Here is a 15,954-nt window from a genome sequence, read left to right on the forward strand (position 1 = left end):
CTGTGCAGCAGGCAATGGGGTTGCACAGATGTAAGCTGAGATAGAATTTGGTCCATGCTTTTTCGAATTTCAGAATATATTGTTCTGCCCCAGCCAGAGGCTTGTTTTAAGTCGGCCACAGTGCATCCTCTCCTATAAATAAATCATCTTAAATGGAGGTTTGCATGGCTTGTCAAGGGGAATGTTAGTATTAATAGAACTGAATGAATAAAAAGTGGGAAAACTTTGATTTGCCCTTTTGAAATATTTTTTCTTTCTTCTGGGGGAAAATGGAGCATGGGGGTGACCACCCACTTGCAGTCAAACGTGCACAACTCTGCTTTTTAGCCATAAATCACATTATTCTCCAGTGGAGAATAGGCATTAAATCCACTTTTCTACTCATCTCAGTGCTTAGATGTTTAATGAAGACCTGAGAAAGTTGGTATTTCCCTGTACTGCGGCTTTATGCTGTAGAAACAGAACCGCCAACTCTTCTTTCCCATTAATATTAATGAGAGTTCTGCATATGCCATGACAGAATAAATGCCAAACTAGAGGAACCATTTACTCCCCAGGGGGAAGTGCAGCTACTTCAGGCAGTGTGAGAATAGGGCTAAAAGCAGCCAGAAAGACGAGAGGGAGCTTCCAGCAGTGCAGAGAAGAATCTACAGAAGATTAGTAATGCCAGGCAAGCAAGGGGTTATGGAGTCTAGCCACATGATAGTGCTTGGATTGGGCACTGGGAACCAAAGCAACCAAACATCACAAAGATAGTACCAGTAGGCAGGCAGGGCCCAGGTGCTATTGGAGGGGACTATGTGAACTGGCTGACTGCTCCGACAATTCCTAGAGATGGAAGGCAAAGGCATAGCCATGAAATCTTTGGAAATTCTCCATGCACCAGTGAAGGTTGGTCAGACACAAACAGTAGGAACTGGCTGCAAAACCAACTCTTCTAGGACTAACAGACTCAGACGAAGAGCTAGAGAAGAGTAAGACACTGCTCAGTACACTTTCATGAGGCTCTTGTAACTGAGCTACTTCAGTAAAATCTGGTATTAACCCATTTCCAGGTACTCTCTTTTCACACACAGTTCCCATCCTGACAAGCATATCAGTAAACAAAGAGCCTCCCACTATATATTATAGTAAGTGCCAATGTGACAAGGAATGATACATTGCAAGAGAAATAGTCTTATTCTATTGCATTTATTACCTTGTGATACAAACCCAGCGCTTTCCTTCAGTAACTTCCCCGTGGCAGGCTTTGGCATGTCCCTTCTCCCTGTGCTTAAACACAAAATATGAACTTTTATATTTTAAAATTAAGCTGCTGGCTTGTTCACTTTCAAAAGCACCCCTCAGAGTGTAAACAATGAACACTTACCACTGCCTTGAAGAGAAAAGCAGCAGCAGCAGACAAGGTATTGAATCTGCCTTTCCACTCATCTTTGTGCTTAGATGTTTAAGGAAGACTTGAAAGGGTGGTATTTCCCTGTATTGCTGCTTCCTGCCATACAAACATAGCTGCCTGCTCCCCTCCCCCTCAAATTCCTATTCTTTTTTAAATGATCTCGAAAAAGGGGTAAACAGTGCGGTGGAAAAATAGCGGATACAAAATGACTCAAGATAGTTAAATCCCAGGCAGACTGCGAAGAGCTGCAAAAGGATCTCTCAAAACTGGGTGACTGGGCAACAAAATGGCAGATGACATTTAATGTTGATAAATGCAAATGCACATTGGAAAACATAATCCCAACTATACATATAAAATGATGGGGTCTAAATTAGCTGTTACCACTCAAGAAAGAGATCTTGGAGTCATTGTGGCTAGTTCTCTGAAAACATCCACTCAATGTGCAGAGGCAGTCAAAAAAGCTAACAGAATGTTGAGAATGATTAAGAAAAGGATAGATAATAAGACAGAAAATATCAGATTGCCTCTATATAAATTCATGGTACACCCACATCTTGAATACTGCACGCAGATGTGGTCACCCCATCTCAAAAAAGATATATTGGACTTGGAAAAGGTTCAGAAAAGGGCAAGAAAAATGATTAGGGGTATGGAACGGCTTCCTGTGAGGAGAAATTAATAAGACTGGGACTTTTCAGCTTGGAAAAGAGATGACTAAGGGCGGATATTATAGAGGTCTATAAAACCATGACTGGTGTGGAGAAAGTAAATAAGGAAATGTTATTTACTCCTTTTCATAACACAAGAACTGGGGGTCACCACATGAAAGTAATAGGCAGCAGGTTTAAAACAAATAAAAGGAAGTATTTCTTCACACAACGCACAGTCAACCCGTGGAACTCTTTGCCAGAGGATGTTGTGAAGGCCAAGACTATAACAGGGTTCAAAAAAGAACTAGATAAATTCATGGAGAATAGGTCCATCAATGGCTATTAGCCGGGATGGGCAGGGATGGTGTCCCTAGACTCTGTTTGCCAGAAGCTGGGAATGGGTGACAGGGAGTAGATCACTTGATGATTACCTGTTCTGTTCATTCCCTCTGGGGCATCTGGCATTGGCCACTGTCAGAAGACAGGATACTGGGCAAGATGGACCTTTGGTCTGACCCAGCGTGGCCGTTCTTACGTAACTCACGAAGAGGACCACTCACATCCCCACATCCTGCTCTTTGCTGAAGGACCCTGACACGGTCCTTGTGGGGCTTGAACAGTGATGTCAGATGAAGCTGGACCACTCGAGCTGCACCTTCCCCTCTGTTGAAATGAATGGGAAGACAAGCTGTAGAATCTGTATCCTTCCTCACTCCTCCCCAGGGGCAGCTCCAGGCACCAGTGCAGCAAGTGCATGCCTGGGGTGTCAAGCCACGGGGGGTGGCCTACCGGTGGCTGAGAGGGCGGCAGTCAGGCAGCCTTCGGCGGCATGCCTGTGGGAGGTCCACCAGTCCCACGGCTTCGGCGGCCCTTCAGCACGGGACTGGCAGATCACCTGCAGAAACGCCGCCGAATCCGCGTGACCGGCAGACCTCCCGCAGGCGTGCCGCCAAAGGCAGCCTGACTGCCGTGCTTGGGGCAGCAAAAAACATAGAGCCGCCCCTGCTTCTCCCAACTTCTCATACATCCTTTTATCCATGGAAGGGAGAGCTGCTGCTCAGGATACAGCTTTCTATGTGAACACTAGTCTGGTCATCCATGGATCTCAACTGAGTCCTCCAGCCAAAAGAGAGACATAAGGAACAGATAAAAAGTGAAATGCAAGGTAGTGGGTCCCCTCCACCCCATCATAAAAGAGTGTGATGGCAAAACCACCATCACCTTTAAGGTCCCACACTGCATTGGATTAGAAGAAGCAACTGCTAATATGGGCCCTGATTCAGCAAAGCCTTGAGCATGTGCTAAAGCCTCATTGAAGTGAATGGGGTTTAAGCACATAAATCAGGGCTGTAGTGAAAAGCTGCTTCTGCCTAACGTGGTTTCAGCAAGTTAAGTTAGGGCAGCTCAGAACTGGAGAAGGATCTGCTTTGGTTTTATTTTTTTAAATGGGTAAAAGATATTTGCTCAACTGGTTTTTGAAAATGGGTAAAAGCCAACTCTCCTGCCTTCCCCAGCTTCTCAGGTAAGGAGTCAGACATGCTTAGAAAGTGTGTCTGCCAACAGGCCCAGGCCTACAATTTGATAATTAGAGAACACAGCAGTGAAACAGCAAACTCAAGTGGTCATGTGCCACTTTTAGGCTGGGATTTCCAAAGAGGGCTAAGGGAATTGGGCACCAACTCCCACATACTGCCAACTGGGCACCTAATTGCCCTAGGCCCATCTAGGGGGGAAAAAATGCTTTACCCTTAATGCTGCCTTTCTTCTTCACAATTTTTCTGTGCCGAGCTCTTAGCCCATCCATCTCCAAAGCAGGATTTCCTTGTCTCACAACCTAGGCTGTAATTAAGAGTTTTTCTGCCCCTTATCTGTTTGTATTTTTTTCTTTTACCCTATTCCAGGGGTTCTCAAACTGGGGGTCGGGACCCCTCAGGGGGTCACAACGTTATTACATGGGGGGGTCACAAACTGTCAGCCTCCACCCCAAACCCCGCTCTTCCTCCGGCATTTATACTGGTGTTAAATATATAAAAATGTGTTTTTAATTTATAAGGGGGGGGGAAGTCGCACTCAGAGGCATGCTATGTGAAAGGGGTCACCAGTACAAAAGTTTGAGAACCACTGCCCTATTCTGACCCCCTTCCCCGGCACTGAGCAAGATATGTGACACTGCAAAGAAATCTCACAAGCCAGAACTGAATGCAAATGGAGACGTTAAGATCATCATTGGGAGTGAATCACTCAAAATTTAGGTTATACTGACCTCTAGGGGACTACAATAAAAAGCCAAAAACATAAAGGCCTGAATTTCCATTTATACTAAGGCCCCTTCACAACACCGTGTGGCAATGTAAAGGGGCCTGAAAGTAAATGTAATATAATTAAACCCGTTTTCAGACCCCTGTACACTGCCACAGCTCTGTAAAGGGACCTCAGGTCCAAAGTGTTCCCATTCCCTAGTTTCTTTATAATTCTGATACCTTAAGAAAAGCACACACAACCATGCACCTCTGTGTATTTAAAACCAAGTAAGATACACATTTGCAAGTTATATAGTATTGTCAATTGCTGGGGCCAAGTGACAAATGTACGAGCAAAATATTTCTCCGATGCGGGAGGTGAACTATGAAAACCTATAGGACAAATGGGTTTGTTGTTGTGGGCTTTTAAAAAGGATTTATGGATCTGCTTAGATGGCATGCTTTCATTATGTTTCCTTTTGCTGCAATTGTGGTTGATGATGGAGGTGGGGTGGGCAGAGGCAAGATTTGCAATTTGTAGGCTACTGCTGGAACAAACTCTAAAGGAATTTTCCTCACCACAAAGCTAAATTTATCTACATCACTGGAATAGCCTTGCTCTTTTACTGACATGGAAGAGGGAGTGGCCCAGACAGTTGTATTGAAGCCCTGTGCCTCCTGAAGAGCTGTCTGAAACTCAGAGAGACAAGGTGGGTGAGGTAATATCTTTTATTGGACCAACTTTTGTGAATGAGAGAGACAAGCCTTTGAGTTTACACCGAGCTCTTCTTCAGGTCTGGGATCTAATCTCCTGCCTGATCCACAAAGGGTGGACACTTCGCCCCCAATGGGAATGGTTCAGGATACTCCACTGAGCATCCAGTGACATTTTCCTCTTAAATGGTGTCCCCTCTGTTGAAGGGAATGATTCCAGCCACGGAACTTATCAAAACAATATGTAGCGCACTATGGTTAAATGCCTGTTCTTCACCGACTGAAAGTTATTTCAACATAGCAAATGACGGTGGATTCGCTAGACTGGCACAGTAATCTTTCAAACAAATCTGGGAACAGTACGCCAATTTCACAGTTGCATTTAAAAGTGCAGTGTTTAAACAGACATAGCAATGGACAAGTATTGCCATTTTCATTTATAGACAGAATGGATAACTTCCCAATTTCCACAAGACAGAGGACTTGTTAGGTGCTCAACCAAAGCCCGTGGAGCAACAGCAACTCATCTTAGGACAGTGCAACTACTGCCTCATGTTGTCAATGTTAAGGTTCGCTATTGGTCCACTTAGCTGAAAACAGCTGGTAGTGCTGAATTCTGGCCTCCCAAGACCCAGCTTAATCTGTAGGGTTTAGAACTAAATCTCATACAGTACCTTACACTTGCAAATTGTATTTGTTCCACCACACACTGATGCTGCACAGAAAATATTAAGCTCATATCCAGTCCCTTCTCCCTCTCACAGCATTTTCTTTGAGTGGTATACTCTGTCCTAGAAGCGCTGTTTAGCTTTATTTCACTCACAGATAAAAGAATCCAGAAGTCATCGAAGTTTGGTAAGCTCTTTAATGGCAAGCTTATGGTGTAACTACATTGTTGGATTTGATGCCTAGGTGTCGGGGGAGAAAAAGTAGGAATGGAAGAATAGACAGGGTTCCATTGAAAGTTCACACCTTTTAAAGCATTTAACAAAAGGGCAACATCTTTTGGCAACCCATTTCACAGCTTTGTAGTCACAAACAGAGACAAATCTTCCAGCAAGAAAATGAGAAAAACCACACTAAAAACAGTTTTGCATGGCAAATGGCTCCTTATTTCTGCTTGGTATGTTGCTGGCTGGATTGAGCCCAACATTAGTAGAGTAAAACTTGACAACAAAAATTGATTTAGACCGAACTCCAGTTTTGACATTTATTCCCCTACACCCTAAAGACTAAAGTAGACATCCTTTACATGCAATGTTATCACATATCTTTGTCTACATAAATAACAGTATGTCAGTACAGAAAGGGAATTTCAAAAGCTCAAAGTATTTTACATGAAACTGGTGTAGCTTTCCTGTGGTCAGTACTGGCTAGCTCAAATAATTTTTTCTACAGACAAATGAACACCATTTGTGATACTCTATACATTCCTGCTTACAACTGAGCTGATTGATGAAGCAATGTTACATGGCTTTATTTAAACTTGAGCTTGTAATAACGTAGCTGTGCCTTTATGCATAATACCCTTTAGAAATAATAAAACAGGTGATGTTAAAAAATCCCAACATAATGCATTTGACCAACAATTTAGCACACTGAACTGGTCATTGTAGGTGGGGCTCTTAAACAAATCTCCTCCTACAGGGTGCAATGTGCATCTGCCATGGACATCAGATACCAACAATGCAATCTGGTAAATTTCAGACCAAGTCTGATTAAATCCTAAAAGGTGCAGTTTCTGGTTTCAGGACTCGATATTTAGGTATTGAGGAACTCTGGGGAGAATGATGTGTCTCATTGTGTGTTTTTATTGTAATAAAGCCCTTTGGAAATTTAGGCCCCAATCTTACTCCTTCGCTCACAGAGGATGCATAACTCTCCTTCACTCCCAATGACTTCAGGGAATCCACCCACACAGAGCCTGTTAGGATTTAACACCTTCACTTCCTTCAGTCACTCCTGCCTAGTAATTAGGGACCATGGTTTTCCAACTGGGAACTCATATTGCAGAAGTGGGTTGGAAGAGAAGGGGTTTGCCAGAATTAAAAACCAAACAATAAAATGCCCCCCTTTGTTCAACACAATTCAGAACAGAGTACACACAGACACTGGATACAAAGTGCCTGCTTCCTTAGCTACTCAATCTTCAGAGCTGGAACCCCAGGCTGAGCAAGATTTTCAAATGACTAGTGATTTCAGATGCCTTCGTTTTTGGGTGCCCAAGATGGGACATCTTGAAGGGACATGATTTTGAGAGGTTGGGTGTTTAGCATTTCCTGGAAATCAAGCCTCATTAAGATGTCTCAGTCTGGACACCCAAAAATCACTAGTCACTTACCATCAAACCTTGACCAGTGTGCTTCAGTCTTGGGTCCTGGTAAAAGTGCTCTTTATTGAGAGAAATTGGACAGCTATTCCCTGCTTCTGTGAAACAGCCATCTGAAAACTACTTTGACTGTAATGGACCCTTGGGACGGCTCTTCACAGCTTATTAAGAAGTAACTACAGCTGGGGCTGTATATGCCACAAGCTGATTCGCTGCAGAACACCTGCCCCACTCCTGCTCCCCCGACTCAAACAGCATGTCCTGCAACACAGGGTGAATTCACAATAGTTTGTACGCAGGCCACTGAGAAAGGAAAGCTAGCTACAATTATTTTCAGCAAAAACTGCATGTTATGAGCTTACAAATTTCAAAGGCACAGAGCTACCCAAAGTGTGTGGGGGAACTGACTAGCTGAGAAAAAATACGGGATAGGGCTCGCGATTTGGACAGGGCGGTCCTGAGAGGTTCAAGTTACTGATTACGACCGTGCGTGGTGGGGTTGTTAGTCCCCACATCTGTGTTAGTGAACAAAGAATTTAGTTTGTCTCTAAAATGCGTTGCCTGTATCCAGAGCAAGCTCTTTGGGGTCTTTTTGTTCTGTGTTTGGACAGCTCCTAGCACAATGGGGTCCTGGTCCACGTCTGGAGCTCCTATGCTACCACAATACAAATAAATAAATACCAACACCAGGCCAAAAAAAGTCTCTTAGGCCTGGTCTATACTTAAAATTTAGGTCAACACAGCTATAGCACTCAGGGGTGTGAAAAACCCACACCTCTGAGCCCAGGTCAGCATAGCTATGAACCCCCAGTTAGAATGCTTCAGTCCGCCTACCTACCGCCACTCAGGGAGGTGGAGTTCCTACAGTGATGGAAAAAGCCTATCCATCAACATAGGAAGCATCTACACTATCATGCTACAGTGGCATCGCTTCTGCAGCACAGCTGTCTCACTACAATGCCTGTAGTTGACAAGCCCTAAGTTAATCTTTTCTCCATCCCTCCCCCTTGTCACCCCCACATTTATCAATAATTATGCTAATTTTAACCTACACAGAACTACACCCCTGACTTTGAGACTTTATAGGAACATTAGCAGTTTCTCTATGGACTGCATGGGATCCAGAAGCAGACTGCTTGGAGCTAAGTCTAAGATCTCTCAGAAATCCTGGCATTTTTTCTGAAAGACATCATTCTACTCTCTTGCCCTGTGCTACCCTCACCCCAACAAAACCTAGTTGTAATATTTATAAAACCTATTCCTTTTTTCCTGACGTTCCACCTATTTCTGAATCTTCCCAAACAGCACTCTGCTCATCGCAAAAGTGCAACATAGATTCAAAAGAGCCAGGTCTGGGAGTCTCTGTTCTGGTACATTTATATTTAGTTAGAAAATCAAATCTATACATGGAAAAAAGACTGGCTTTGCCCATTCTTTTTTACTGTCTTTTCGCCAACATTCTGCTTTGAGGATGGGCAATAATAAAATACTTATTAGTGTTCATCCCTAGATCGAAAAGCACTTTATATGGGTGAGTAAACATTACTATCATCTTCATTTTTTTTACAGGTTGGGAAACTGAAGTACAAGATTCAGGTTTCAGAGTGGTAGCCATGTTAGTCTGCATCAGCAAAAACAACGAGGAGTCCTTGTGGCACCTTAGAGACTGAGATTTTCAAAGGAAAATATAGGCCTTAGGCACCCATTTCCCACTGAATTTCACCAGGCTTTGGATGCATAACTCTCACAGGCTCCCCTGAAAACCGCAGTGACTCACCTAAAGTCAAGAGTGAATCAGTGGCAGAGCTGATAAGAAACCCCAGATTCCCTGACTCAGGCTCCCACCCTGCAAGCTCTTATCCATGTGTGTTTGCAGGACTCGGATCTCAGGCGGGTGTTCTATCCATTGGGCCATGACTCCTCCTTTTACTTACTGGGTAAGTGGCTAATAATTCCAACTCAGACAAGGGAAGTGAGAAGGAAAAAAAAATAGTAAAAAGTTTGGAACCCTTGTGGTTCCACTAGATAATTCAGCATTTCTTGGATTGTTTGATAAATAAGAAACAATACCGTAACAACACAGAAACGGTTATGGTCAAAGTCTAAGAAACCAGTATTTTTGATAAAATACATTCTGTATTAACGCTAATTCAACATTTAATACACATGTTAATTTATATTTTATCCTCGCTATATAAAATTCCAGTTTATTTTAAATGGTGCATGGTAGTAGCCTGACCCAGCAGTGGCTCAATATGCTCAGCTCCCGGCAAAATCAATGGGAGACGAGGGGGTTCAGCACTTTGCAGGACTAGGCCCTTTCAGGAGCCTGATCTTCAGTCCTTATTTGGGCAAAACTCTTGCTGGCTTCAATGGGAGTTTAACCAGAGTGAAAGCTGCAGGCTAGGACCCTAGGCAAGTTGCAGAAGTCACTCACATGGCATATGATGTTCAAAATAAAAACAAATGAATACAGGAAATAATATATCTATCTTCATAATTTACAGCTTCATGTTTGCTTATAACCATATTAATGCTCAACTGCTCATCTGCAGATCAGAGTCAATCAAAATGCAGGCAAAGGTGGCAAAGTGCAGAATACATCACAACTCCAATGTATGTAGTTCATAAGGGGTGGATCCTCCAGCCTTCACTCACTCAAGTAGCTCTTACTCACAGAAATAGTCCCATTGTAGTCAAACAGCCTGACTCTCATTTGCATTAAGCCTCCTGAAAATTACATCTATACTCATGTTAGAGCAGTGCGAAGGAGCCTTAATGTAAGGGAGAATCAGAAGCTGTGTGCACAGTCATCTGCACCTGTGCAAAATCGGTTTAAATGGTTAGCAAATCAGAATGGTAGTATTTTATACCCACCTTGCATAGGTGCAAACAATGCACTGCTTTAGGTTCAAAGCAGAGGAAAATCAGCCCCAAAAGGTCTATTTGTATGAGTTGGAATCAAAGGATCAGCACCTAAGGAAGTAACCCCCAAAAAGCTCCTCTGAAGGACGCCCCTGTGTAAAGTTATGACAAGTCTCTTTTAGAGGGAAAGGAAAGAAAAACTTGGGTACTTAAAGCAGGGATGGAAACCACTCGTATTACACTTTATTTTGGTAAGCAAAAAGCCTATTGCTGCTGTACAGTGTTATACAATGAACTGCCACAGTTCTCACACCACTAGTCCATAGAAAATGTGTTGCGACTATTATATTTATATGCCTGCATGCCAAGAGAATGTACAAAGTTTCATTAAGCTCGGTTTCTTGTCTATTTTGTGATATTCTTAAACTCAGACTTTTACAGTGTTGCAGACACTTCTGTGCATATTCAAAGACCATTTTCCATCCTAGTTACAGAAAGTTTTGCCTCTGTTAGAAAATTAAGTGTTATGCATCCCCATAGCCTTCATGAGACACACAAATCACCGAGAAAATTAACTCTTTAACTAGCCTTTAAAACAATTTCCTTTACAAATAGATCCAATAGGAGATACTGCTAATAACAGGGTTTTTAAAAGAGTGTCAGTTGTTTCTGAGAGTTGTCCAAGCATTTTCTCTTCACTAAGTGTTAATTTTTATAAAGCTAATGCTGTATTATAGGGCTTTGAAGTTTGTGACCTACATTTTGTGTTTTTAAAAAAGTTGTCTAAAAACAAAGTCATTTAGAAATACTTTCCTAGATAGTGGAAAATTGCTGTACGAGAATGGAATCCCTTCTTTTCTTACGTTTTCAGAATAAACGGTGAGTAAATAAAGAGGTCCTGTCTTTTCACCATCTGACACTCACTTGAGAGTCACTTACACCTGGGCAATGAGGTGTAAAATACTATGGGTCTTACTTTAATTTACCCTAAAACCCCCTTCCACCACTCTGGGGGACAGGTCATCAGCTGATGGAAACTGTCATCATTCCACAGCCAATGACACCAGCCGAGGACCCACTCTAGGCAAAGGGACCTTAAAGTGGGCATAAATTACATCTGTGCTCCCTTCAAGACCTTTTTACACAGCGAGAACAATGTAAAGGGGCCTTAGTGAGAATGAGAATCAGGCCCTACCATTCTGGTTTGGTAGCATTTTACACCAACTTTGACAAGCATGAATAGCTACACAAGGTACAAGACACTGAAGAACAAGGCCCAATGTGAAGCAGCGGATTCCATTATAACTTGAAGAGCCAGGTGCTGGGTTTATACCCTTAGGGCTTCAAGGTTAAGTTGCACTTTAATTCAGGATGCGGCAAGATTTGAATAAAGTTGTTGTTTTATTAAAGCCAGCGAAGCTGAAGGATGATTTTTGTGCAGGAGGAGACTACGCAATGGAAAATTTTTAATTCATTTAATGTCTATTAAAACAGTATTTGGCTTTGGAACAGATGGCATCAAAGTACCAATGTGTATCATCATGTGCATTGATCACACAAATGTCCTAATTATCCCCAGTGATTAACCCAGCACCTGTACATTCAGGTGGTGTTAAGAAACACTAAAATGTGCTGCACAAGCATTTGCCTAAATTTTGTCCCTCCAAAGTAATAATTTTTTTTTTCAAATCTTTATGTGCACTTCTGCAATATTAACCACTATGGAACTAGTGCTTTACAGGCATAATCACTCACAGTTTGATACTCTGACTGGTAGTATAGCAAAAAATAAAAATTAAAAAAAAATTGTTCAATTAAAACTAAAAGTGCAGATTGCATTTATTCTCTGCATTCATTTTCCTCCGTAAGGTCATATGTGAGTACTTCACACACTATTCAACAGTTACTACATTCAAAGTACTCTACATTCATGTCAGTGAATGTTATTCTCAAAACACAAGTCAAAGAGACAGTCAGCAACAAAACTAGTTGTAAATTAATGATGGCAGAATGCTACCAAGACAACTCCATAGAAACCCCACTGAAACAGGAGTGAAATTCAGGTCACTTCTTAGCAAAGCTCATCACAGAGATATTTATGTTTTGATTTTTTTTTTTTTAAACTTTGATTCTGGGAGCCATATTTCCCATGTGATGCGCTAATTCAAAAATGCTAATGCAGGAGCACATGACCCCACCTGGTATCAAGGGATTAAGATCTGTTAATTCCTCAGATAATTACTGCTGGCTGACACCCATTTGTTGGTGATCGGCTTCTGGTTCCTCCTCTTCCACATCTGCGTTATATTCTTCAAACGCATCATCATCGACATCTGGAAGCCCCAGTAACTATTTTTAAAGAGAAAATGGGAAAGTGTAATAATCAACGGCAAAGATCAAACTGATGCCATGTTGCCAATTCTTGCAATTTTACCACGAGTCTCACCCCAATATTTGGCTTCTTTCTGAAAGCCCCAGAGTCACGAGGTTATGTGAGAATCTCAGCTTTTTTTTTTAAATAAATTTCCAGTCCTCATGGTTGCATAGAAAAGCTTAAAAATGTGAACCAAGTGCACCCTAAAGGCTCACAAACCAGCAGACAAATAAAATTATTCACAAACATTGGGGGACGGGGGGAGGAAGATACCTTCTGATCTTTATGCCAGTGATGATTTTTGAATGCTTATGGTTGGCAATACAACTGATGATGCTCTAAATTCAAAAGGACCCTGTGTAGTATACTTCAGCTCTAGTTAACTCCGTTTAAAATTCTCCATTTGCACTGTATTCAATAACCCTACAAGATGATCACACTTTTGAACCAAAAGGGAAACCATTCTATCCCACGAACACAGGATTGACCAGAGTGCAGCTCATTGAGTTAGACGGGGTAGCCATAGGTGCTAAAGCCCTAAAAGACCAGAAGATCCCAGCAAGCGATCGCTTCATCTTGAACTATTCACCCTCTCAATCAAGTTGGAGCATTTTATGCTGAGTTCAGTAGTCTTAGCAGGAGATAGCTACATATTAAAATCAAAATTGGCCACGATCCTCTCAAATTTCTACAAATTAGATTTAGGCTCCTGACAAGGTACCAATTAGGGCTGTCAAGCGATTAAAAAAATTAATCGCCATTAATCACACTGTTAATAATAGAATACCATTTATTTAAATATTTTGGATGTTTTCTACATTTTCAAATACATTGATTTCAATTACAACACAGAATGCAAAGTGAAGAGTGCTTACTTTATATTTATTTTTTATTTCAAATATTTGCACTGTAAAAAATGAAAAATAGTATTTTTCAATTCACCTCATACAAGTACTGTAGTGCAATCTCTTTATCATGAAAGTTGAACTTAAAAAGGAAGAATTATGTACAAAAAAACTCCTGCATTCAAAAATGAAACAATGTAGTCCACAAATCCAATCAGTCCTACTTCTTGTTCAGCCAATCGCTAAGACAAACAAGTTTGTTTACATTTGCAAAAGATAATGCTGCCTGCTTCTTGTTTACATCACCTGAAAGTGAGAACAGGCATTTGCATGGCACTGTTGTAGCTGGTGTTGCAAAATATTTACATGCCAGACACACTAAAGATTAATATGTCCCTTCATGCTTCAACCACCATTCCAGAGGACACATGTGCATGCTGATGATGGGTTCTGCTCGATAATGATTCAAAGTAGTGCAGACCGACGCATGTTCATTTTCATTATTTGAGTCAGATACCACCAGCAGAAGGTTGATTTTTTTTTTTGGGTGGTTTGGGTTCTGTAGTTTCCACATCAATGTTGCTCTTTTAAAGACTTCTGAAAGCATGATCCACACCTTATCCCTCTCAGATTTTGGAAGGCACTTCAGATTCTTAAACCTTGGGTCGAGTGCTGTAGCTATCTTTAGAAATTTCACATTGGTATCTTCTTTGCATTTTGTCAAATTTGCAGTTAAAGTGTTCTTAAAATGAACAACATGTGCTGGGTCATCATCCAAGAGTGCTATAACATGAAATATATGGCAGAATGTGGGTAAAACAGAGCAGGAGACATACAATTCTCCTTCCAAGGAGCTCAGTCACAAATTTAATTAACACAGTTTTTTAACGAACATCATCAGCATGGAAGCATGTCCTCTAGAACGATGGCCTACGCATGAAGAGGCATATGAATCTTTAATACATGAGGCATGTAAATATCTTGCAATACCAGCTACAACAGTGCCATGCGAATGCCTGTGACATTGTAATTAAGAAGTGGGCAGCATTATCTCCTGTAAATGTAAACAAACTTGTTTCTCTTAGCGATTGGCTGAACAAGAAGTAGGACTGAGTAGACTTGTAGGCTCTGAAGTTTTACATTGTTTTGTTTTTGAGTGCAGTTATGTAAAACTGTAAGTTGTACTTTTATGATCAAGAGATTGCACGACAGTACTTGTATGAGGTGAACTGAAAAATACTATTTATCATTTTACAGTGCAAATATTTGTAATAAAAAATGATATAAAGTGAGCACTGTACACTTTGTATTTTATGTTGTAATTGAAATTGATATATTTTAAAATGTAGAAAAAAATCAAAGAAATATAATAAATTTCAACTGGTATTCTATTGTTTAACAGTGTGATTAATCGCGATTAATTTTTTTGAGTTAATCATGTGAGTTAACTGCAATTAAATCAACAGTCCTAGTACTAATACATCTCTCAGTTAGGCAAAGTTTGGATGCCTCAGCTCTATAATGTTTCAGATCATTGTAATGGCATGTGTTTTAGAAGATGGAAAAACTATTTGAACTTTTCTCTCTTCCTCCACAGAGATTGGCAAGCCAGTGAAATTCAGGAATACATAAACACATCCCAATGCATCTTCTTTGAAAATCTCATACCAGACTCCTCACAAAACTTACATAAACAGCTATTAATATCTGCAAAGCAAAATCATATGCTAAGCCTTATTGATAATACTAGGTATTTAGCCTGCTAAGACTGAAAGAGCAACCACAGACACCTTCCTTGGAGAGGGATTCAGCTGTTGTCTCATAGGAGGGAAAAAACAACCGTCTCCACCAGGAAAGGGAAATTTTTATACAGGGATATGAAATTACAAGGCCAATTTTTAAAAATGTAAGTTACTTTATTATATTTTTGCATTCAAAACTATTCAATGGACACAAGGACAATATCCAGCTGTGGTCTTTGGGCCCAGCGAAGCTCATGGTTTTGGGCCCACCGTCCTTTGATCTGAGGGAAAACTAACCACATAAATGAGCTTCTTAACCTTCATATTTCTAGCTCTTTGCCTGAAAAAGTAGCACAAGAAGCATAATGAAATATAAACATATCACGAGGGTCGAAAAGGACAAACAACGCGGCCCTGCTTCTGTAGAGAGAGGCTGGGGACCTACAGATCACACACACATGCTGTACTCGTTATGTAAAATTAATCAGTTAAGGGAGGAGTCTACTCCAAAGAAGCATCTTGCTAGTCCTCTTTGAAATCCTTAGGGGATTAAATCCATGGACGTTAGGTGCCTAAATGCCTCTGAGAACCTGGGCCTACGTGACTTAAGAGCCTAAGTGCCATTTTCAAACATGACTTGAGCAGTTAGGTGCCAAAGTCCCTTTACTTTCAATGGGAGCTACACTTCTACATCACATAGCGCCTTTGGAAAATTTTACCCTTTGTTATTATTTATACTGCAGTAGCAACCAAAGGGCTCAATCAGGCTCTGGGCCCAAAGCACTAGGCACCTGTA

At 41.2% G+C, this 15,954-nt stretch overlaps 1 protein-coding gene across 1 annotated transcript in view; it reads right to left on the reverse strand.

Annotated features, from left to right (window-relative positions):
* Positions 1 to 5,850: 5,850 nt before the first annotated feature.
* The window catches only part of MTURN (maturin, neural progenitor differentiation regulator homolog), a 38,588-nt gene continuing 28,484 nt past the window's right edge, over positions 5,851 to 15,954 (reverse strand). Inside the window, exon 4 of the mRNA XM_039522199.1 lies at positions 5,851 to 12,546. Within this exon, the coding sequence (XP_039378133.1) occupies positions 12,436 to 12,546 (111 nt within the window). The 3' untranslated portion in view covers positions 5,851 to 12,435. The remainder of the gene's footprint in view (positions 12,547 to 15,954) is intronic.

This window comes from Mauremys reevesii, linkage group 2 (genome assembly GCF_016161935.1).
Source record: "Mauremys reevesii isolate NIE-2019 linkage group 2, ASM1616193v1, whole genome shotgun sequence".
In the NCBI taxonomy this organism is placed as follows: Eukaryota; Metazoa; Chordata; order Testudines; family Geoemydidae; genus Mauremys; species Mauremys reevesii.